Raw genomic sequence first — 22,434 nt, forward strand, 5'->3', positions numbered from 1 at the left:
CATTATTACAGGTGCTAACTGTTGTCCACGGAACATTTTATAGACTAAAAGAGATTTTAAAAAAAGGTTTCTCCCTACAAGAAAAATCAGATACATACAGATCAGAGAAACACTGGCTTTTCAAAAGGGAAAATTAAGAGACTTCACGAGATTCCACTTCTAGCTGAGGAAGAGCTGAAAAACTCATGTCAGTAATTCTGTCACGGGTAGAACTGGAAGGTAACTTACGTTACACTGGCCTCATAGGACTTGTTCTTGAGAGATTCCAGAAAGACAAAAAAGCTAACGAACAACTAGATTTAAGTTTGGCAGGATGCTAACTATTTCTAGACACAAGGGAGAAGAAAAGCTTAGAAATAAACAGTCTGTAAAAGAAATCCTAAAATAAGCATTTGAAAATTCTGACCATGTCCCCCCAAGACATTCTGATATTCAGCACTCTTCCTGGAGGGATGAGTTCCAACTTTACACACTGGTTCTGCAAGACCGATATTGAATAGGTTTCTGTCCACAGTCCAAGCTAGACCTATAGTACAGTAAAGATACCAGATGAGAACAGCATAGCTGCTTGGCATTAACGAAGCAGTCATAAGGGAAGCAAAGCAGCAAGCATTTTCATGTGGTCCTGTAGCTTAAAGCAGCCAGGTGGCCGTGTCAAGTACAATGAAGGGGAAGTGAACTCTGTATTCTCCACACAGCCAGTGGAGGTTACCTCTTCCAGGTGGGCAGGCAACATTAAGAGTAACATGAGCAGGACTCCCCTTGTGTAATTCCTGCAGTACGAGCAGTACAAAAGCACATCTGGAAGTACATTTCTGCTCACTGGAACTGAGGAGGAAAGGACTGAGACTGGTACGTATGACTGAGCCTGCAATGCTGCTAACTAAGTTTGTTACTTCTGCTGTTAGGGTCAGTAGAGCCTGGATTTGGACTCCTTGTGACTGAATCTTTAGAAGACAAGGTGTTCAGAGACCTCTTCCAGCAAATTAACCTTTATCAAGGAACAGTAGGTACCTAGCCAAAACCCCACTGCTATTGATACTAACAAGCCATTTGTGTCTTTCCACTCAGAAGTATGACATACAGCCATTAGTGTATTTCTGTCTGTATACTGCAGTAAAACAGAAGAAACCTTTAAGTGTTCCCTAAAGGGCACAATGATTCTCCTCCATTCATACACATTAACTAGGAGGTAGGCTATATGAAAGGATCAAAAGATGTCAGGTTGCCAAATAAAGAAAAGAAATTGTCTGATGAAGTGGAATTCATCTTACATAAATCATTTTCAGTGTAAAACAACTGATTCAGGTAGTTAAATCAGCAGAAAAGTCTGGTCCAAAACTGAAGTGCCATCATCCATACAAGAAATCTTCTGTATAGCTCTTCTCCTGAAGTTCATTATTTTTATGGACTAAAGGATTGTATTTATTCAAGTGTACAAAAAAAAGTAGCACAATGGGTCATGTTTAGGGATGAAACTCTAAAAAAACCTTAAAATATTTAATTGTTTATTAAAAACTGTTTATTAACAAGCCAAATCTGCAAGACAGATGAAGCTGCATTCACTCAGGTAAGTCCCAGAGCAAACTCAACTTTTAAAGCCACTAGAGCTTTGCTAAATTTACTTCAAATGAAAAGTAACACATTTCAAATGAAAAACAAAGGGAGTGATTCTGTAGGACAGTCATTAAGCTCAAACTGGACATAAAAAGCACACACTCCACTCCTGAGCTTGCCTTTGCCTAAAAAGATGTACCAGGACAGTCATGTTACAATCACATGCTGAAAACTCCTAGCTGTTACTGCAAGCAGCATTAAGCACATCGGCTTTAAAATGTGCTTTTCAGGTTTTTTTAAAAGACCAAACACACTGTCTCGTGCTTTGTGTGACACTTCATGTATTATGTTCTCCTGTTTGTAGCCATTGAAAAGGTTAGGCACATACCTACTAACTATGTTTTCCTAAATAAATAGGAAAGACTTTTAAGGTAATGTTAAAGAGGGGAAGACAGACAAAGTTCAGATATGAAATATGCAAGGATCAGCACATGCTTGCTTTCTATTTGGATTCAAAGCATAGAAAACCAAACATACTTTGCAACATGCAGAAAGACTGGGTTCTGTTCACGATCTAGCTGATAGCGAAAGTCCAGAGGAGACCGTTTACACTGTATGTTATATGTAAGATACAATTTAAAATCAATTTTCTTATGACCTGCTGCTAAGATATTTTTATGATTTATACAATACAAACCAAGATGTTAAACTCTCTTCAATTCAGAGAATCAAAAAGTTACACTTACTGTGAGAGGATGAGATTTTTCATCAAAAATATCCAATGATCTGTCGGAATCTCTACAAAGTAAAATTCTCTGGTTTAGCAAAAGGAGTTAGTTGCTAATGCTGTGCTCCACTAAAAAGTACTATTCATTAAAAAGAATAAAAGCACATATTTTATAGTTCAGCTTTTCCTAGAATATGGTATGAAGTTATATTGTATTTTCCCAAAGCATTTAATGATGAGATCTTACAACTGAGTATTAAAGCTAAACCAATAATAGCTATCCATGTTCTCATATTATGCTTAGTACAGTTCTCCCTTAAAATGTGAAACCATCTCATTAATAGCGTTTATTTCAAAAAGGCAACTGTAATTTTGAAGCATATGCTGCAACTAGCTGTCATGGCAAGGGTTATTTGTACATGGGACAGAGTGTTCCTTCAACCATCAAAAATAATCTGTTCCTCTGTATTCAGGTAAAGCTAAACAAAGTCCAAAGGCTGACTTGCGATGAGTTAAGTGTATTTTCCTTACTCCCTCTTTTGAATTTTTATGCTTCATTCTCAATGAAGCACATGCCATTGGACAGTGGTATTACTGACCTTCCACATCATCTTCAGAGAGGGTACAAAGAGGAAGCAGATACAGCATAAACTTCCAGATTTTTCAGCTCCTTTAAGTTATCCTAGCTGTTACTGAAGTGACCAAGATCATATCCTTGGCTCAAAAAGAAAGTTGTTATATTTCAGAAAGAAGAGAAAGTTCACTCACCTGTTCTTTATATGGTAGAATATTGCTAATGTTACACTAAAAAAAGAGAAGAATAAAAAGAAAGACTTAATAAAGCATATTCTGTGAACACTCTTCCACTACAGAAGCTGTTGTTCAGGGCAAGATGTTCAGAATCCATTACGTACTGGCTTCCTCTCACATTCTCAAGTACTCTGTCTCATTTCTAATGTTTACCTGCCTGAAGATAAACTGGCCAAAGCAAATTTGCTACCCAAACTACTTTGACAATCATTGTACAGATACTTTTGCCACAAAATAAATGTTATGCTGCATTTTAAACTCACACTTTCATTGCCTAATTAGGTGACATTTATTGCAAATGTGGACTATTCACAACTAAAATACAATAAAAGTTCTACTTGATGTCACATACGCTGTTGTAGATATTCTGCTATTTTAACTCTGTATCTCTGGCTGTCTAATTTAGGACCTGTCTTCCAAAAAAAGAAAGAGAATATTAATGAAGATTATGTTATACTAGCATAATCCAAGAAGGGGAGAACAGATCTCAGTCTCCGCTCAGTCAAGTAAGGCAATAGATTTCATATTGACACTCATCTACGATGGCCAAATTTCAGATCCTTTACTGGCAGTGACAACAGGAACGCTGCCATTACAGGAATTCATCACAGGCAAGCTCTGATCTGTTGCCAGCTGTACACCACTTCAAAATGGCACAAGCACTGTCTTTTAGGTTCTTTCTTCTCTAGAAAAGGAGGGACATGCCAGATACCTTTGTTTGAAACCAAATTTGAAAGCGACAGGTTAACTTGGACATTTCCAAACTCTACTAAACTGTTAAAGCAGTAAAGTCTTCTGGGCCTGAAGCTACTTTGCCTTCCGTTCCCTTCAAGCACAGTAAAACTCTCTTCTCCGTTCTCGGCTGGTATCATCGACAAGCAAAAAACTGTCTGTGTGGTGCCCAGAACAACAGGTCAAGTAGCCATTTCCATTGGAGAACCAAGACAACTAAAAAATTATCAAACTCTCCTACCTGAAATAACAAGACGAAGTGGAAAGCCTAGAACCAAACCGCAAGCCAGCAACATGTGTTATCCACGACTAGAGGGCAGACTGATACCACTGCAAGCAGCAACCAGTCCTGCAAACTTCTCCTGCAACTCCATACGAAGTCCATTTCAAGTTTTCCCAGATGGAGTTTCTGGATTTGGCTTTCAGTGTGAAGCCTTTGAGCTCCCCACCCCAACACACATCTTTAAACCCAAAATGCTGACACGCTTCGCTGCCTCAGATTCTCAAGTGCACAATGGCAACTACTTTGAGCTACAACACTATATTAGCTCTGTAATGGGAAAAAACCAAAATGCAGCTCACTTCTGCAGTCATGATTAGCCAGACCTCTACACCCCTTCCACGACCACCCTGAATAAGCAGTGCTGTGCTCCTCCCATTCAAGTCTGTAACTGGTGTTGTAACAGACAAGACCACCACAAAATCCCAAATAAACCCTGCAATGCTGCTCAGCCTCTTGTTGATGACAAATGGTTCTTACCACTTTATTGTGCTTCTAAGGTTGGGTTGACTGACGGTGCTGTCATCTATAAATATTGTTGAGCAGGAGCTGTATTTTTTCGTAAGCTGCCCAGGAGAAACCTTTGGGGGGGAGGGGGGGGGGGGGGGGAGGGGAAGAACAGAAAAAAATTCAAAGAAGAGGGATTCTGTAAGTTTTGGTTTACCACACTGAATCCTGGCTTTACTCAAGTAGTTACTGCAGAGGAGGTCTTTGTAGATGAGTGCTCCTGCTATGTAAGCTGCCCTATAGCTATCAAGTTCCTGAGGATACCCTTTGTGTACGATAAGTTTATAAATCATCCCTTGTAATATACAACGCGATGGTTTTAGGTAGGTAATTTTCAGCAGAAATAGCTGCAGGTAAAGCAGCAAGTCCTCTGATTTGCTTAGTTCTCTTCCATTCCGTTCTTGCCAGTTCAGGTCTCAGTCTTCCCTCTCTGTGATGTACTTTATTACTGTGACTCCATAATAATCTTGTCCTTTCTTTTACATCCTATACCTTTACATTTTCTGGTTATTCAATATCACTGCCTGCAGAGAAAATTTTGCATTTGGGGTTTTGTCTTGTTATATTTCAGAAAAAAAGAAGCCTCTTCCTGACGTTGCTCATTTCTCCCATGTATTGTTTAGCATCTGGAAATAAAAGTGTTACTATTATCCTTACTTTTACTCTTTAGAGCTAGCAGTATGTTCCATGATCTCTCCTAATCCTGTAGACTTGATGAGCTAGGACATCATAATTGAGGGAAGAGTTTTAATCAAGCAATTCAGGATTCATTAGTTTTTGCCAGAATCTTTTTAAATGCCTTGTCTAAAAACTTGAAAGTCTTCCATATGACAGTGTTGGCACCCTTCACCATGCAATGGCTGCCCGGGAATATCTCCCATTCCAGCTGAAGTTTGCCAGCAAAAATAATCCAATCATGCTTCAGCTTGCTGCTGGCAGACTGAAGCTGGAATAGAGTGAGTGAAAGAAAAAGTGAAGAAAAAGAAAGAGCAAAAAAGAACCACCCCCCATAATCATACTAAATACAACAGACTTGAAGTATCATTCTCTTACCAGTAACTTATCAGTAGACACTTCACTATACAGTATTTTTTAAGCTTTGTATTAGTAACTTCCATTCTTAGCTTCACTAATCAATGATTTTTTATCCACTTATTAATGACATTACATCTTTTCTGTATTTTTTTTTTTGTTAAGTGAGGGGTCAAAACCAACTAATATTTGGAGAAGAAGCTTAGAGCGTATTTTCAGATTGTAAAACTAATGGACTATCACTTGTTTCTCATGCTGCTGCTGCTGTTTGCTCATCATTCCCTTTTCATGCTGGATACATTTCTTACAGTAAGTCCTGCAGTGATGCTCAAACAGCAAGTCATTTAAGACTTATCTCCACTGATAAGTTAAGCCAGTTTTATTTCTATTTAAAAAAAAACGTAGTGAGATTGACTTATGTTTTCTCCTCTACTGCTCTGAAAACTCAAAACTGTTACAAGAAAAAATCCATTCTTATGCTTTTTGACATCAGCCATTCTATACTCTGCCATACTGTGCCTGTTTATTTTTTTTTAAAGACAGGCAATGATAATTCAGGGGCTTTTTGCTAAGGAGGGTTTGGAACATGTGTAGGACTATACACCTAGCACTACTACAGTTGTCTCTTGAATTTGTCTGTGTCCTAATATGCTTGTATTATCTATATAGCACAGTAGGAATTTGTTTACTTACGTGATTGATGTGGTTACTCTTCCTCTTCTCTCGCACTAGAAAGAGGGAGAGAACGTGAACTGGAAGTTTTCTAAAATACAATTCCAATTTATGTTCAATAAAGTCATTCTATTAACCTAGTCTTCTGAAGCACATAAGTATTAAAGGTTTCAAATTTGACTTTAGATGTCTGGAAAAGTAGTTGGAGGAAAAAAAACACTGAGTTTTATCAAGCTAGTAAACTACATATTACTTCCAACTATCCACATACACATTTAGGAACTGCTTCTACTCATCACACTAATGGGAAAACATCTCAGCTTTTAAAAGATGCTGTGCATCACAAAAAAATGGATGATTTCAGATAGTTCAAATGTCCAACATCCAACAGCAACCACTTAGCAATCAGAAGTAAAAACATCACACACTGAACCTGCCAAAGACACACAAGGAGGAAGCTCACTTCCCAGCACTACCTATGTGTTCTCTCTCCTCCTATTAAGTATCTTGTTACCTTCTGCAGAAGATGCTGGCACAAGCCATGCCTATTTATCGTATAGCTGCAACCATGTTGTTTGATCATTTTAAACTACATCAGCCTTTCAACAAAGGTTGCAAGGTTTAACTTCCAGCTGTAAGGGTAGCAGTAAAATAGTGCTGTTAGAGGAGAGCTGAGAGTTGCATACATGCAGAAAGCTGTACAAACGTGATCAGCCTGGACAGGTGACTTCTCCAAAGTTTTGACTTCAGAACATTACCACTTGTTAGCAGGACACAGTCTCTAATGTATTTAGAAAAATTAACAATTGGAAGAGATTATCCACATTTTTTTTGGTCTTTTTGCATAAATCAAAACTTGTCATCCTGATAATATATCAATAAAAGAACTTAAAGATATTAATTCTACTAGTTCTATGGAGGGTTAACCAAAGAAGATCCAGTGAAATTCAAAAATAAATTATTATGCCTGACTTGTCCATAAAAACACCCTCTAAAAATCAATTCATCCAGCTAATACAAACTTCAGAGAATAGTTTAGTAGTTGTTATGTCACCTAGCAGACCATTCTTCCATATGAACACGGGTGTATACATTACATTAAATTTGAAGAATACCAAATCATGTTTTAAAAGCAATACTACCCCCAAGATGGATGTCCATGTAGTTTGAATGTTACTTGCAGCAAGGCTGAAAGGCTGCACAGCGAAGCTGCACTATGAGCTATGCACAAGAACTATGTCAACTTACTAACTGCAACTTCAGCAGTGGTCACCTAACAGGCGTTTGAAATGTGCAGGTCAGATCCTCTGTTTGAGGACTGGCCTTGGAGGCATCAACAAAAGAGACTTACACTTCCTTGGTATCATCGCTTTGGGAGAATCATGCTAGTGCTTGTTTCCACTGCTCACAGGTCATCTGAGCATTGCAAAGTTGATACAACTGACAATTTTACTTCTTGCCATAAGACTCTGAATAGCAGGACTGCAACTGACAGATCTGTCAAAATAATTCTACTTTTCCGTGATAAAGCTATGCCAAGGTAGAAGACACATGGCAGCTTTCCATCAACACATCCAATCTCAAGTGCAACACTGTTTTAGAAAAAACAGCGAAGAAAAAACTTCTTCCAACAAGAAGCAACTATAAAAGGAACAGAAGCATTTTTAAAAGAATATCTGAAAACCCTTTTTAGTTGCAACTTCAAAATTTACCATTGTCAGAATTCTTTTCTATTTGTACAATATGGAAACGCCTCCACTTTTTAACAAGCTATAGTATTGTTCACAATTGACTTTATTAAGTAAGCAAGGGATCTGCAAAGAAACATCCTTTAACTTTTTTTTAAAATACTTTTTAATTTAATTTGAAACAGTCCTTGGTCATAAAAAAAGCCCACCACTGCTTGAAGCTTGAACTAACACTTGTGAAGAAAGGCATGCTGCTTCAGACTATTGGGATCCAGACTCTGAAATCTCCTGGTATTTGAGCATTTCTGTGTAAACATGCAAATTATTAATTTCTATGCTTTGAAAGAATTGAAGCAATTTAAGTGTTCCCAAGCTGTATAATTAAAATAGTTATTTTTCCAGGTTTCCTCCTGCCTTTTTTTAAAATGGAAAAAATTTAGCTTACCATCTGTTTGAGACTTGCTCAGGAAAATTGTGCTTGCTCTGGGATGATCAGATGGATTAGATTCCAAGGCTAAATCTGAAACAGAAAGGACAAAAAAAGGAGACACCTTTAACAGAAGATGATTACTTGATTACTGCAACAATTCCCACCCAGCCTTAACAAGCTCAAGCACAGTGATGGAGACAAGACCAGAATGGGCTGCCTCTCTAAACCAAACCCTTACTTTTGCCATGATAAATAAAAACCTGACATCTTCCTTTCTGGGAAAAAAAAAAACCAAACACAAAAACAAACAAACAAACAAAAAAAGCCTGTGGACTTATTCCTATTGCCATGAAGCTCTGAAGTAGCTTATAGTTTCCATCAACACAAAATCTGGAAAAGGAGATCTTAGAAAACAAAAAACATCTTCAAAAGTCAGTACACACTCCTGCATGCTAGGGTAGCTGGATGTGGAGCCTGTGCTCAGCAGAGGGCAGAAAGCTAGAACTTTATCAAGAGCATAATTTAAAACAAAACAAAACAAAAACACACAGACAGAAAGAAAAAAAAAGAAGAAAAAAAGAGGACGCTGCTGATCTTTCACTCTATGCTTTAGGTACCCAATATGGCAGGAAACAATCTCTGCGGTCTTATAAAAGGACCTAATAAGTAACTTTTACAGTGCTGATAAATACCAAAACATGGGTCTTACACTATTCTATTATTTTGGAATTTCAAGAAAAACTCTCTACAACTAGTATGTAATTATTGAAGAACAAAATGACTGCTTTAATCCTTTGCCACAATGAACAAGTGATGACATTAATGAGGATGTTATTACCCCCTTAGATTAAGATGGGACTGATTACTAAAAAGTTTGTTGATGAAACTGTAAACATCACGATGAAATTTTGAGCTGCATTAGCTCTGACAGAAGAAACAGCTGTTCTGAGGAAGTCACACTACAGACACACTGACTTAAGCAAACTTATGAACAGAATAATCTGTGATCCTGTACATCCTGGAAAGAGCAAATTTGCATTCTGATCTTCCTGCGTGCTACTTACGCCACGCTAACCACAAAAGCATGCAAGCTCACAAACTTGCACATTAGTGTTTAAGGTGCTACAGCAATGCAGTTGCCACACCCTTAAGAATCACCATCAACTTTTAATTAAAACAAAAACAAAACCCCACAAACTTAAGAGAATTTTATGCACTCAGCCAATAGAACTCTGGTTAAATAGTAGCCGAAGTACGCACAAACTGTCTTGGTGCTGGAAATCTTAACTATGCAAATGTTTTGTGCTGCACCTAACTCACAGTACAGCCACAGCCCTCAGGCGTTGGCGAGTGGACGTAATTGCAGAAGTGTGTGTGTCCCCAAGACGTCCCATTCCAGATTCCCACTGGTACACAACACTGGTATCCAGACCTCTGTTTTCCAAGTACTTGGTGTACAACATAACTGGCCTTAGACAAACGCTACTGCTCAAACACTGGTCCAGGATGCAGAACACTATAATTTTGAATCTGTACTGTGTAAGGTAGCCAACATCTATCTAGAAAAACTGTTCAGTTGTTCACGTTTGCCCCCTCTCAAAAACGGCCAGTCAGCTATGAAAGCAGACCATCTCAAGCAGTTTTTAAAAGCTAACCTACAAAACCAGTATTTCTGTTTTCACCTTACCGTGCTCATTCATGGTACACAGTGAACAGATACCTGAATTTAATCATGTAGTTCTAGTCTGAGTAGTCCTGGTTTAGAAACCCTAGAATGGAATTCGTGTTACAGCTCATACCTGAGGTACCACGAAGACGCATTTGATTCTGGAAAAAAACAAATCAGCATGCAGTAGTATGCCATACTGGCACATTTTAAATATTTGTATAAATATTTATATATTGTATAAATATTGTACAAACGTATATAAATATGTTTGTAACGTCTCAACAAAATAGTGTTAACTGTTGTTTCAAATTTGTCCACAATGTTGACAAGTTCTGATTTAGCAAAAAAAACACCAACCAAACCACCCAACAAACTTTGACAAAGACCAAGGAATTCACTAATAATGGCAAATATTAAACAACTTTTTAGATTTGAGAAAGGAGTGATTAAGAAATGGCAATATTTTACTGGTCTGACAAATAAGTACATCAACAGGCAGAACAAGACTAAAATATGCAGATCTAAAATAGTGACTAGCAAGTTAGGATGCAAACAGAGCAAACTACTCAGAATTTATTCACTTACAGTTCAGCAGCAACTTTTAGAACGAGTCAGTCAGGTTAGAAGTGACCTCAGGAAGCCTCCCATACAACCTCTTCTCTGAAAACAGGGTCAGCTATGAGGTATAATTACGCTGCTGAAGGCTTTATCCAGCCGAGTCTTTAAAACCTCCAATAAGGGTCCACAGAACCCGATCACCTTTCCCACCGAGGGGGGACTAATGCCTACGAGGCTACGGGGCTCGCTCCGTAGGGAAGAGCATGTAGGCCTGTACGAGACTTGTCTGATATTCAGGGGGAGGCAGCACGGGCAAAGACAAGCACAGGCCAACAGAAGGAAAGGGGCTGCTGACTTCATTAACTCCTAACACAGCGCTTTCCGTTTCTCCTTGTTCGATTTCATTGGGTTCCTGTTGGCCCAGTCCTCCAGCCCACCTAGGCCCCCCTGGACAAGCAGTCTCCAGCGTACTGACTGTTGCCCTGTTGGGTGTCATCTGCAATTTGGGCACACTCCATTGCCTCCTCCAGGTCACCGACAAATTAACGTTAGACAGGTGCTTTTCTCCCCAAGGAAGAGACAGTACGGGATAATGCCCATCCTGCCCTCACCCTCTAAAAAAAAAAATAAAATACACCAAAATCTTGACTTCCCCAAGGTTTTGATTTACTTTGCAATGATATGACTTGCTAAAGCTCACTTCTTATAGTTTCTGCCTTTTCTTGTGCTCTGCTAGTCCCTATATCCACGCTGCTTAGACATTCGAAATCAGGTCTAGGGCTAAAAGCACTACAAGAGTTAAAACACCTGCACTGCAAATGCAGCCAACTCTCACCCCAGACAAGAAGGGTCTAAGACCTGCAGCACTGCAGGATGCACAAAGGCACACAATACTGACATGGCCACGCAAGTCAAACTTGTCCCCCTGAACCCAAGTAGACCCACACATCTGAGGAGAGGAAAAACAGTGAAGTCCACAGTGCCTCTGCCAGACACAAGATGCTTTCTGCTGGACAAAGTCCCGTGTATCAGTACTCATAGCACACTAATCCACAGATTATACAACCAGAGTTACGGTACTAATGAAGTCTAAGACACATTGTGCAGGCCCCAGTAAAAAAACCCACAAAAAGTGATCAAGACTAATTGTAGCTAGGTTTCTTATCCCAGAATAACGTGGCATTAGCAGAAACAGTACATCTGCTTTTGTCTTGCAAGACACTGCAAGGAAAGAAAGATGCATTTAGTAGCCCACTTCACTGTAGCTTTCCTCTTCTAAGCAGCCAGAGAATTTTAACCGTCTCTTCTGTGCTGTTCTCCCTGGACAATGCTTTTTCCCAAGCAATGGAAAAATCAGTCACACAATTTGCTCTTTCTAAACTGCCAGCATTGCTCATGAAATACCAAAAAGCAACAGCAATACAGCTAATGAAGGAAGCATAAGGCAAGAGGCAGGTAAGGACGTGAAAAGAGGCAAAATGTGACGGGAAACACGGCTAAAGGAAAGCCAGCGGAAGAGATAAATCTGCCTGCAAACAATCTGACTCACAACCAAGCATAACTCTTAATACTTCATCCTGGTAGAACTTGTAAGTCCAAACCCAAGATACCTAGCCCTGAAAATAAGGGTCTTGATTAGGATCTACATCACAAGATGCATGACAAAAAGCTCAAGCTTCACAGAAAGTTAACAGAAAAAGAAAGAAACATGATATGCCACAAGATGAACGAAATAACGAGAATTAAAACATGCAGAAACAAGAATGAGAAATGAGAGAAGCAACAAGAAGATACAAAGAGCAAGAAAACAACTCCAAAAGATTTTTGTTCTAGAGGCTATTGACTCAATAGAAGTCAAAACACATTTTCTGTTGGACCCTCACACTTAGTGATGAAGAGGTGAGAAGGGAAGATTTCCATCAGAAATTAAGCCTGCGGGAACAGCGCAGTAACACTGCCACGCTACAACAGCCCTCCACCTCTCCGAGAGCTACATATTAAACACAGCTTTTCCCTTTATTTCGCTGCATCTCTCAGTGCCGTTTACTCACGTGGCACTACCAAGCTTGTCTGATCAACCCTGTCTCCAACTGGAGCACAGAGAAGCCTGAACTTGCTTCCCCCTCTCAGCATTCTCATTTTAAAGAATCCCTTGCAGCTTGCTTGCCCTTCAGACAATCTCAGCTACCTCTGCTACTGCTGTGTGCTCAGCGCGCTGGTAAGAGCATGTGGTCCCCCACAGGGCAGATCACATTACTTCTAAAAGCAAACCTCTGCCCCTAGCTCAAGCTCTTACGTCCTTCCCTCAACACAAAATCCGCATTAAGACTTTACTTTTATTCATCTATGCCATATAAGAATGCGTGTGGGTATTATGCATTTATAATGCTACCTATTTATCTACTGTTTTACACCCCTCCACGAGTGATTTCTAACGATTAAGAACACATGTTACACACTGCATCACACTACATATATCATTTCACGAATAAAGCTGACAGTCAAAGATGTCACTGTTATTAAGTAGCAGCCCTTTGAAAACTTCACTACTTTAGAACACTCTGTTATTGCGGTCCCTTTGTTCATTTTAGCCACATCCTCTGCTTTACTAGACAGCAGTAACATTTGGATACACCACATATTTAAAGCATTAAAACATTATATCATCTCTTTGCCATAAATAGTTTCTTCCCTTCCTCACTGGGTTGCCAGCTTTGATTAATGTTTGAGTCTCCCTTGTATTTCATTAGCTTACAGTGTGGAAGACGCAAGTTGCTTAAAAGCTCCCAATAAAGATTTAAAAATTAAAAGAAATTAGACTAACAAATTTGCCAATGCATTTCAGAAATGTTATTCCTAACAATAACTTCATATAAAATTATTTGTCCTTTAAATTATGCTATCCTATTTCTACTACCAAAAACTTTCCTAAAAGTTACAACTCTGGTTTCTAAATTCAACCTGCTTCATTTCCTCCTCACCAGCCACAGTGAGCGCACCACAGCACCCAGCACACAGGTTGTTCTCCATTTGCCTTCTCCTGTTATGTCCTCAGTTACACACGGGTTAGTCTATCCTTTAAACACACCATGGGTGGCTCCTTCCCCAAATTTGGACAGAATGAAAGAACTTTGATCTCCTGATTATTCACCTTTAACAATTTACATCTCTTCCATAATGGGATGGACTCAAAAGATACAAAACTTGCTCCGTTTTCCTAACTAAAACAAGCAAATTTGAATACATAAAGGTGTATAAATATATACCTATATATACACATAATTAAGTGCTTTCAAACACAACCAGTTCTCAGAAAGGAACCCTATTTTGAGGGAGAATCTTGGTGAAAAGTGTCTTGACCAACACTTGCATATGCATAGGCCCCTTAAAAACACTCCTAGCTCCACAGGGGAAATGAACTCTTTATACAGAGAGAAAACCAACTAAACCCAGCCCACACAGGTGGCCTTTGTTCACACAAAGAGGGACTGTTTAGGTTGAAAGAGACCTCTTGAGATCACCTAAATCCAACCCCTGCTCCAGCAGGGCCAGCTAGCGCAGTGTGTCCAGGACTCTCTCCGTCAGGTTTTGACCGTCTCCTCAGACAGAGACTTCACAAGCTCTGTGGGTGGGCAACCTGTGCCAGTGTTTGACCACTCTCATTGTTAAATGATTATTTCTAAAGATCGTGACTTTACACAATACACACAGAAAGCTAGTTAAGATCTGTCAGTTGTTCTTTATAGCGCTACTTTGAGAACACAGCAATATCATTACCAATACCTGGCACGTATCTAAGCGGTCTATGATGTTTCAGAAGGCTGCAGAAATTACTTCAATATACAAGCTCTCTTAATTAAGAGGGAATTATTTGTTCTTTTACACCACACTCCTAAGTTGTGCTGGTGCAACAAGAAACTGACACAGTAAGCATTTCAGATAGAAAGCAGAAGTGTAAACCATCTATTAAATACTGTGGGCTAGACAGGGTTTAAGTTCTATATTAATTTCTACAGTTTAGGAAAATCAATACAATATTAGTGTTCTTGCATTTCTTAAAAGTGTAGGAGAATCCACACCACTATCGTTGACCTCCACAACAAATCCCAACATGATCTTGTTGCACTTGGTTCACAGGCCCTGTTGGGGAAACACGACAGATCTGTTCCACCGCACACAACAGCTAGCCTTTTTGGGACTGAACAAGGTCAAGTGGGCTTCTGTGGCTTTCATGATGTACCTGCCAGGGTTAGAATCCCTTCTACACATTTTAGCTAGACTGAACAGCAGGATGTCAGGAGTGCCCCAAATTCCACAGTGAAGGCAAGGACCAGTTATAAGGGAAGAGAACTAGGTGCCCCTACAATTTTATCTTGGAACTAGAAGGAAAACAGCAGTTCACAAGATAGACTTTTAAAGTAACAAACGTTTCTGTGCTGCATTTAACATAGGACCTTTTAAAAAGGTAAGAGAAAGAACTGGTCCCATGCTGTCCACTTTTTATTCCCCACATAGACCTTCACACAGAACACAATTCACTACCATCAGAAGCTAAAGCAGAACTCCACGGCTCTAATTTTTTAGTTAAGCCAAAACAAAATTTTCTAACACGTTACATATCAACCAAATCTTATAATCCCAGATCGATGCTGATAACTGCAAGTGTAAGGAAAGCCTTTCCCATAACTCCTCACATGCACTCTGCCTTACTTATCACAAGACATGGTTCAGAAAGAAAAACAGGTGAGTACCATAAATTTCAGTCTCATCTAGAGTCTGCAGGTAACCAAAATAAGATGCACTGTACTGTGTGCAAGGTGTCATATGCCACCTGATGGGATGGCATATGTTGTGGTTTTTCTGCTCTTCCAATTGTTTGCATTAATGCAAACTTGAAATCAAGTTTGAGCTTTTATGAAAGTTAACAGTGTCATCAAGTTTTGTGCCATTTTAGGCATAAGTTCAAACACAGTGGCTTTGTGTGTTCCCAGCTTACCTGCAGTTTGTTCTATAAAAGAAAAATAACTATCTGCATAACAAAACATGTTCAACCGTTTTAAAGATTTTTTTTTTTTATGTCTTTGAGAGACAATAATTAGAGTCTGCTTGGCATGTTTGATGACTTTTCACACTGGAAAAAACCCAACCACCATGTTTGATTCCTGCAATGATGCAAGACCCTTTCAGAACTCCAAGTTGTGTTCTGTTGCTCCAGAAGCAAAGCCGCTTTTTATTTATTTATTTTTTTAAAAACGACACAGCTCAAACATGCAGAACGCTACCTGGTTGACAGTGGGATTTTTGTGTAAGTTGTTAAGGTAACCCTGATATTTGCATCACCTGCAAGTATGATCTTCAGTTTTACTCATCTGGCTTTACTACACATTTAAATAAATAGTGCCAAGCTTTTTAAGCCAGTTGCGTACTTGTTTGTCCCTTCAAGTCAAAACATTGAGAGTTTTCCTCTTTAAACATTACTTTTCTAGTGAGTGAAATAAAAGTGGGCATTCAAACTCCAGCTGTAATGAAGAAAACCCAAAGAGAACAGAAATCTCAAGATGAGCTAATTGGCAAGGATCTACAGATCCACGGCTGGGGTTCTTAATGTTTGGTAGAATTTTCCTCCTGCATCTCAGAGTCACTTCTTCCTGTATGTGGAAGAAATGTTGTTAGAAACCTTCATTTAATATGTAATGCAAATCTGGGAGGAGTAGGTTTTTGTGTTTTGTTGGCTTGTGCAAGAGTTTGTTCCCCTGTTAGTCAGCTTTTCAGTATGACCTCACCGCCCTGATCACACTCGAGAGCAGATACTTCTAGCCACAAAAATTCTATTGCTTTACAACATCTACCCTGACAGGTAGGGGAGGGAAGAGCAATTCTCCTAAAGCAAGCCAGAAAAGGAAAGGACCCTAGAGATAAGTTACATGGAAACAGTAAAAAAAAAAAAAAAAAAAAAGTCAAAATTCAGTTTCCTTAGTTCCACAAGTTTCATCAAACCGCTCAGGTTAGCCATATTATTTCCTTTCAGTTATTTCCCATTTTATGAAAATCTCACAGTTGTCATAGCTGTTGTACCGGACGTCTGAAGAAACACTCACCAAAACAAATCTGTTTCCCTCCATGTGAGCTTCATGTATATATGTTCCATATCAACTGTTCTTAAAAACCCAAGGCTTACACAAACTTGCTCACTGCAGAAGTCTCCAAAATCCAGTGAAGAGAGAAAAGGATAGAGGATTCCCTAGCTGTCAGCAGTACCCAAGCATAAGAACAGAAATACAGATATTATACTATGGCAATGATTTCTTTTATTTCCACTTCCCAAATTTTTAGATCAATTTCATCATTGTTTCTAAACGACTTAGTGATTCTGTCATTTCCACTACAGGCACTTCGAAGATCATTTCATAAAGGCCCTGACACTAGGCATCTTAAGCCAACAACATGGAAGAGTCAATTCCTTCACGTTTGGTCACGATCACGTATTATTTGTAGCTGCTACAAATACCTTTCTAATTCCTAGCCAGTTATAGGAAAAGAGATATTGAGAGTTCTGGGAAAGAGCAGCGAGGGTAAGTTCAGTGAGAGACTCTGCAAATACAAGGAAAAAAACGAGGAGGAGCACCAGAAAAGGGACATCAGTTGATTTTCACCCCCAATTTCATGTTTGACTAACTAGACTACGGTATTTGCCAGCCTATGCAGCCACAGATCTTCCAACAGAGAGGCACAAAAAACAGCATGAGATGGTTAAGCTTTTCCTGTGCTGAAAACCGTTGGCATCAAAAAGCTGACTCCTTGCATCAAAGTGTTAATCTATTATTATTATTATTTAACTTACTAACATTTTAACCAGGATTTTTTTTTTAAAAAAAACCAAAAACGGGAGAAAAAAACACCTCCACCCACATGCCTGAAGTAAGCTGACATTATGTAAGAGAGGAGCAAATGAACAGTATTTAGACCTTCTGCAAGGAGGTTCATAGACAACCAGCTGGTGAAATCAGATCACAAATACCTGTTTGTATTCAACACTGTTTAGTAACTGCGGCATGCAGGCAACTTGAAGCTTGCCCCTTTCAGCATGGCACAGCCTCTAGAGAGCCAGGGGGCTGCTGAAGAAAGAAAATCAGACACACAGGTGCTTGAAGAGTTATTCTAGACACTAGTCTGCCTGAGCCTGTTCAGGTAAATCTCACCGCATTCTCTATTAACTCTCCTCTTCAAAATCCCCTTCCATTTGGCCTCCCATCTACCCTCTGTGTGATGACTGTATCCCACCCAGCACCTCTCCTGATCCCATCTGCTGTTCTCTCTCATGCCTGATTGTCTCTTCCCTTGTCATTCTTCACCACCCACCCACCCTCAAGTTCTCCAGGTAAAGGTACCAGGTCATTTTGTCCCACCAGTTCAGCAGGTCAACAATTTTCCCCTTGGCTCATGTGAACCTGGCAAACCTCTGCCAAAACTGCTGAACTCAGTACACAACAGAGGTGGAGGGAGATAATGTTCTCAAGTACAAGCGAGAAAAATCTGCCAAGCGAGGCCTTGTTCTAGTTTTATCCAAGGATCAAAGAACTTATGAAAAATTAGATCTATGTTTAAACATCGGGATCTGGCAAGAAAGTGTCAGCCACAGGAAGTTCTCCCCCAAATAACTAAAAAAAAAAAAAAAAAAAAAATTAGAGTAAAAAAGAAGCCCAAAATAAAAATGAGCAAGCACTCATCGTGGGCGTGGGGGTGGGTGATGACTGGGACACACAACACCCAAACAAAAAATCCAAGGAAAAAACAACCCCATCTTCCCCCAGTAATCAACGCAGCCCATATGGCACATTAGGATCAAAGAGCTGCCATTTCTACAACTAGGTAGGAAAGCCTTTTTGGTCAATTCAAACTGCTTCAGACTACTGCTTGCATGCCGAGAGAAGAAACACAATGCTCAGCTAAGCAGTCAACTAGCAGCTTTAGGTTCATTTTAGCTTTCAATATTTAACATTAACAGTAGGCATGAACCTATGTGGAAGAAATTATCATTTTCAATGTTATGTTTATTCCCATTTACTTAATACAACCCGGCTTAGCATATCAAACCACAAATGCAGGCTTATTTCTCACTCTGAAAAAGCACGCACTGAACAGGTTATGGCTTAGGATCTTGAGAACCACAAAACACAAAGTCATCCTTTAAATTCCCTCTTAGCAGTGGATCTGACAATCCCTTCCCATTTGAATTAACTTTTGCTGAAACATTACACTTTCAGTTTCACAGCATGTTTTATCTCCATCCCACTTACCACTGCTTTTTTGTCTTACATAAACACCACTTCATAATCTCCCCATTTTAAGAAAGTGAGATTTTTCTGGTTTAATTCTGATCTGATACAGACAATCTAAGCAGTGCTGACCAGAAAGCAGTACCCCTGTTAAGTAGTGTGCTGGAGAAGCTATAGAATAATCCTCATCTAACAGCATAGACCTGCGAGAACCACATTCCACTTGCTACAAAAAAAGAGGAAGGCAAAACAATATGAACCACAAAGTTGGTAACTTCTGCGTTCCTGATACAACCTAAACATTCAATTTTAGCAAAACAAGTGCAAAAGTATTAAGATAGACTTAAGAACAACAAAAACACTTAGGCAGAAATTTAAGGAATGGGGAGCATCTCCATCACATTTGGATGCTAGCTTTCTGATATATTTAGCTGTGTTCTTAGAAACTCCTAGAACTGAGCAGCATGGAACAAAAATAGCCAAGATGATCTTGACTTCCCCCCCCCCCCCCCCCCCCCCCAGCTTTCTCTCTTTTCCCCCCGCCAAAGCATTCAAGAAAAGGCCAGTCAGTAGATTCCCAGACTTCTGTTACTGACAAAACTGGCATCTGGCATCTTAGCTAACCTATGATATTACACATTAATAAATTTTGGAAGTAATATTTATCCCTCAAATGAAACTGCTGGACTACTTACCACTATAGCAACGAACTAATGCTCTGTAGTAGTCCCAGCACAGAAGCATGTAGGCTGCCTGCATGGTTTAGGTATGCTGACAGCCTTTATAACCTAGAGTTAAGAGGGGTAAGCATAGCTATCTGGTATATGCAAGTGCTGCGTTTACAGATTTATTATTTTCACGGAAGGTCTTAAACAGCAGTATCACTTAAAATTTCATTGTCGTATCTGTTTCATAACATTTGATTTCAGACTTCACAAATAATGCTTTACGTTTTGAAGTTAACTACTTTTTCAATCCTACCCAGGTAGTGCTTTATAATTTTCAAAAATGCACACGAGAAGTTTTACTTCTAATATTGACCATCCAGAGCTGCATCATCATAAAGATATCAAACTTCAATACTTTTTGCAGCCCCAGTCATACCAATCTGAAAACTTGGTATATAGACAAATAGCATCTATCATTTGTAGCAGACCTACTTCCGAGGGCACGCAACAGTGAACGACATACCACTGTAAAATGGATCTTTAAAATCACCTAATTATGCAATTCTAATTATTAGGATTACCTCCTGCCTCAAGACTAAAGTGTCCATAGCCACAAAAGTAACATTTGTTATAGACAGCTACCATCTTATCCTCAGACACTTTCACTCGTGTCTGCAAATTCAAAAAATTAAATACTTCCCTACTTCAAGGCCGGTTCCGACATTTGGATGAATTCACAATTAAGCCCAGTTACTTAGCACTGCTGACATGATCACATACTAAAGATCCAAACAAATACAACCCTTATTCCTGAGCAGATTTATTTAGCTTAGGCATTTTTCCTTGGCTTATTAGAAACTTTAGAGAGTTTAGCTCCTCCTCCCTTAACGAGTCTGGGAGAGCTGAGAGATTTCTGTATTATCTTCCCACAAACATTTTTATTTCTCCTAGTTGGCAAATATAATTTCTCCTACTGCAGAACTGCACAGTTGTCTCAAAGGAGATCCAAAGGGCTGGCTGTTCCATCTCGCTTCTGTAACAGCTGCACCATATGGTGCTGTGCAAAACCATGCAAGTTTAATAATTTCATTTCTGAAGGTTTCCCCACACTCTCCTGCAGCTAGTTTCTCGCTGACAGCCATTTTTTTTCCCTTAAGACGAGTACGGAGGGTCAGCGATAATTGTTACTGTGTGCACTGTACATAAAAGATGTCAGACAGTTTATCTTTTGTCGACTGAATGTATTTCATATAGGTGTGGTTATAATTAGGAGGAAGAATAGCAAGGCGTTTGTTAATTAAACTAAGTTTTGAACATCATAAGCTATTTACCCCGTGCTGCATGCTTACGGTGTCAAGCGAACACCCAGAGCGGAGCACCCCTAACCTGGCAGACGTTGTCTCGGTAACCCTCACCGCAGCACAAACCTGCAAGCTCTTCCTAGGCATGCCTGGGAAGGAGACGCGTTACAGAGGGGTCCGTGACACCAGTGCTCCAGGTGTAACTGGAAGGAATCGGAACAGCAAACACCTACTTTCCCATGAGCTCAAGGAACGCAAATCAGGCACACGCCAAGAGCTAGGCGAAGGGACCTCGGTGGAACGAGCCCGCAGCTATAACCCAACACCCTGCACTGGCAGATGACAAGTTACCCACGTCCAGCCACAATGATGTCATATGCACACGATCTTTGTAATTCCTAATTCCCCGATTCCCCACACACCCTCTTCCTTCCTCCTGTTCAACAGACTGGATATGCACCAGCTTCTGCGAACCGCCCGGACGCTACGACCGAGTCACGGCTCCATCGTTACGGAGAAACGCGCAGCCGGGCTCGCACCTCGGCCGGGCGCCCGGGGGCTCCCCCCGACCCCCCTCCGCAGCGGGCCGGGAGCGGCCAGCGGGGCACTCCCGGGCAGGGCACCCGGCCGCCCCCCCCGCCCTCGGCCGGTTACTCGTGAAGCGGCCGCGCCGGCCCCGCGGCTCGTCCCTCGGGGTGCCGGACCCCCGCCTGGCGGCGGCGCGGCCGCGGGGAGCCCGGGGCTGTCAGGGCCGTGAGAGCCGCGGGGAACTTTGCCGGGAGGCGGCAGGCCAGGCCCCCCGGGGCTCGCACGCTGCCCCCGCCGCCGGGACAAAGGGGGCGCGATGCGGGCGGCGAGGCGCCGCGCCCCGGGTTGCCGGTCCCCCCCCGCCCCCGGGCGCCCACCCGCCGCGGAGCGGGGCGGCGGCACCACGGAGGCAGCCGCCGGCGGGGCGGGGGTGCGGTGCCCGGCGCTCCCCGCCGCCCGCCCGCCGGGCCCCGGCGCTCGCCCCCCGCCGCCGCCGCTCACCATCCGGGAACTCCCGGTCGCTGATGTGCTGGAGGTGGGGGCCGCCGCCGCCGGGATCCGAGTCCCCCGACTCGGCCTCCGCCGATCCCGAGCCGGCGCCGCCGCCGCCCGCCGCCGCCTGGTACGCGTCCGCCCAGCGGTCGGGCCCCGGAGCTGCCCCGGCGCCGCCGCCGCGGGCCCGGCTGAGCTTGGGGCTGGCGTCCGGGGATACGCAGCAGGTGACGGTGTTGCCCATGGAGCCCGGAGCTCCCCCGCCGGGCCCCGGCTACGCGGCTGCCGGGCTGGGGCGGGGGAGGGGGAGCCGAGGCGCCGGGCGGGAGGGAGGGACGGAGGGCGGGAGGAGGGCGGGGCGCGCCTCAGCGCCGCATCACCGTCTGCCTCCGCCTCCGCCCCGGCCGGGCGCGGCCCCCGCCCGCCCCAACGGCCGCGCGAGCCCCGCCGCCGCCTCCTGCGCGCGGCGAGCAACGGACCTCGCGCGAGCGGGCCCCTTCCCCCGGG

General features: G+C 41.6%; 1 protein-coding gene across 1 annotated transcript in view; it reads right to left on the reverse strand.

The window, feature by feature from the left end:
* Positions 1–22,431, reverse strand: part of CCNYL1 (cyclin Y like 1) — a 34,328-nt gene extending 11,897 nt beyond the window's left edge. Inside the window, exons 1-6 of the mRNA XM_056350393.1 lie at positions 21,937–22,431; positions 8,451–8,525; positions 6,339–6,373; positions 4,587–4,687; positions 3,053–3,088; positions 2,304–2,355 (exon numbers count right to left, since the gene is read on the reverse strand). Coding sequence (XP_056206368.1) covers positions 2,304–2,355; positions 3,053–3,088; positions 4,587–4,687; positions 6,339–6,373; positions 8,451–8,525; positions 21,937–22,171 — 534 coding nt within the window. The 5' untranslated portion in view covers positions 22,172–22,431. The remainder of the gene's footprint in view (positions 1–2,303; positions 2,356–3,052; positions 3,089–4,586; positions 4,688–6,338; positions 6,374–8,450; positions 8,526–21,936) is intronic.
* Positions 22,432–22,434: the final 3 nt, after the last annotated feature.

This window comes from Falco biarmicus, chromosome 8, assembly GCF_023638135.1.
Source record: "Falco biarmicus isolate bFalBia1 chromosome 8, bFalBia1.pri, whole genome shotgun sequence".
NCBI classification, from domain to species: domain Eukaryota; kingdom Metazoa; phylum Chordata; class Aves; order Falconiformes; family Falconidae; genus Falco; species Falco biarmicus.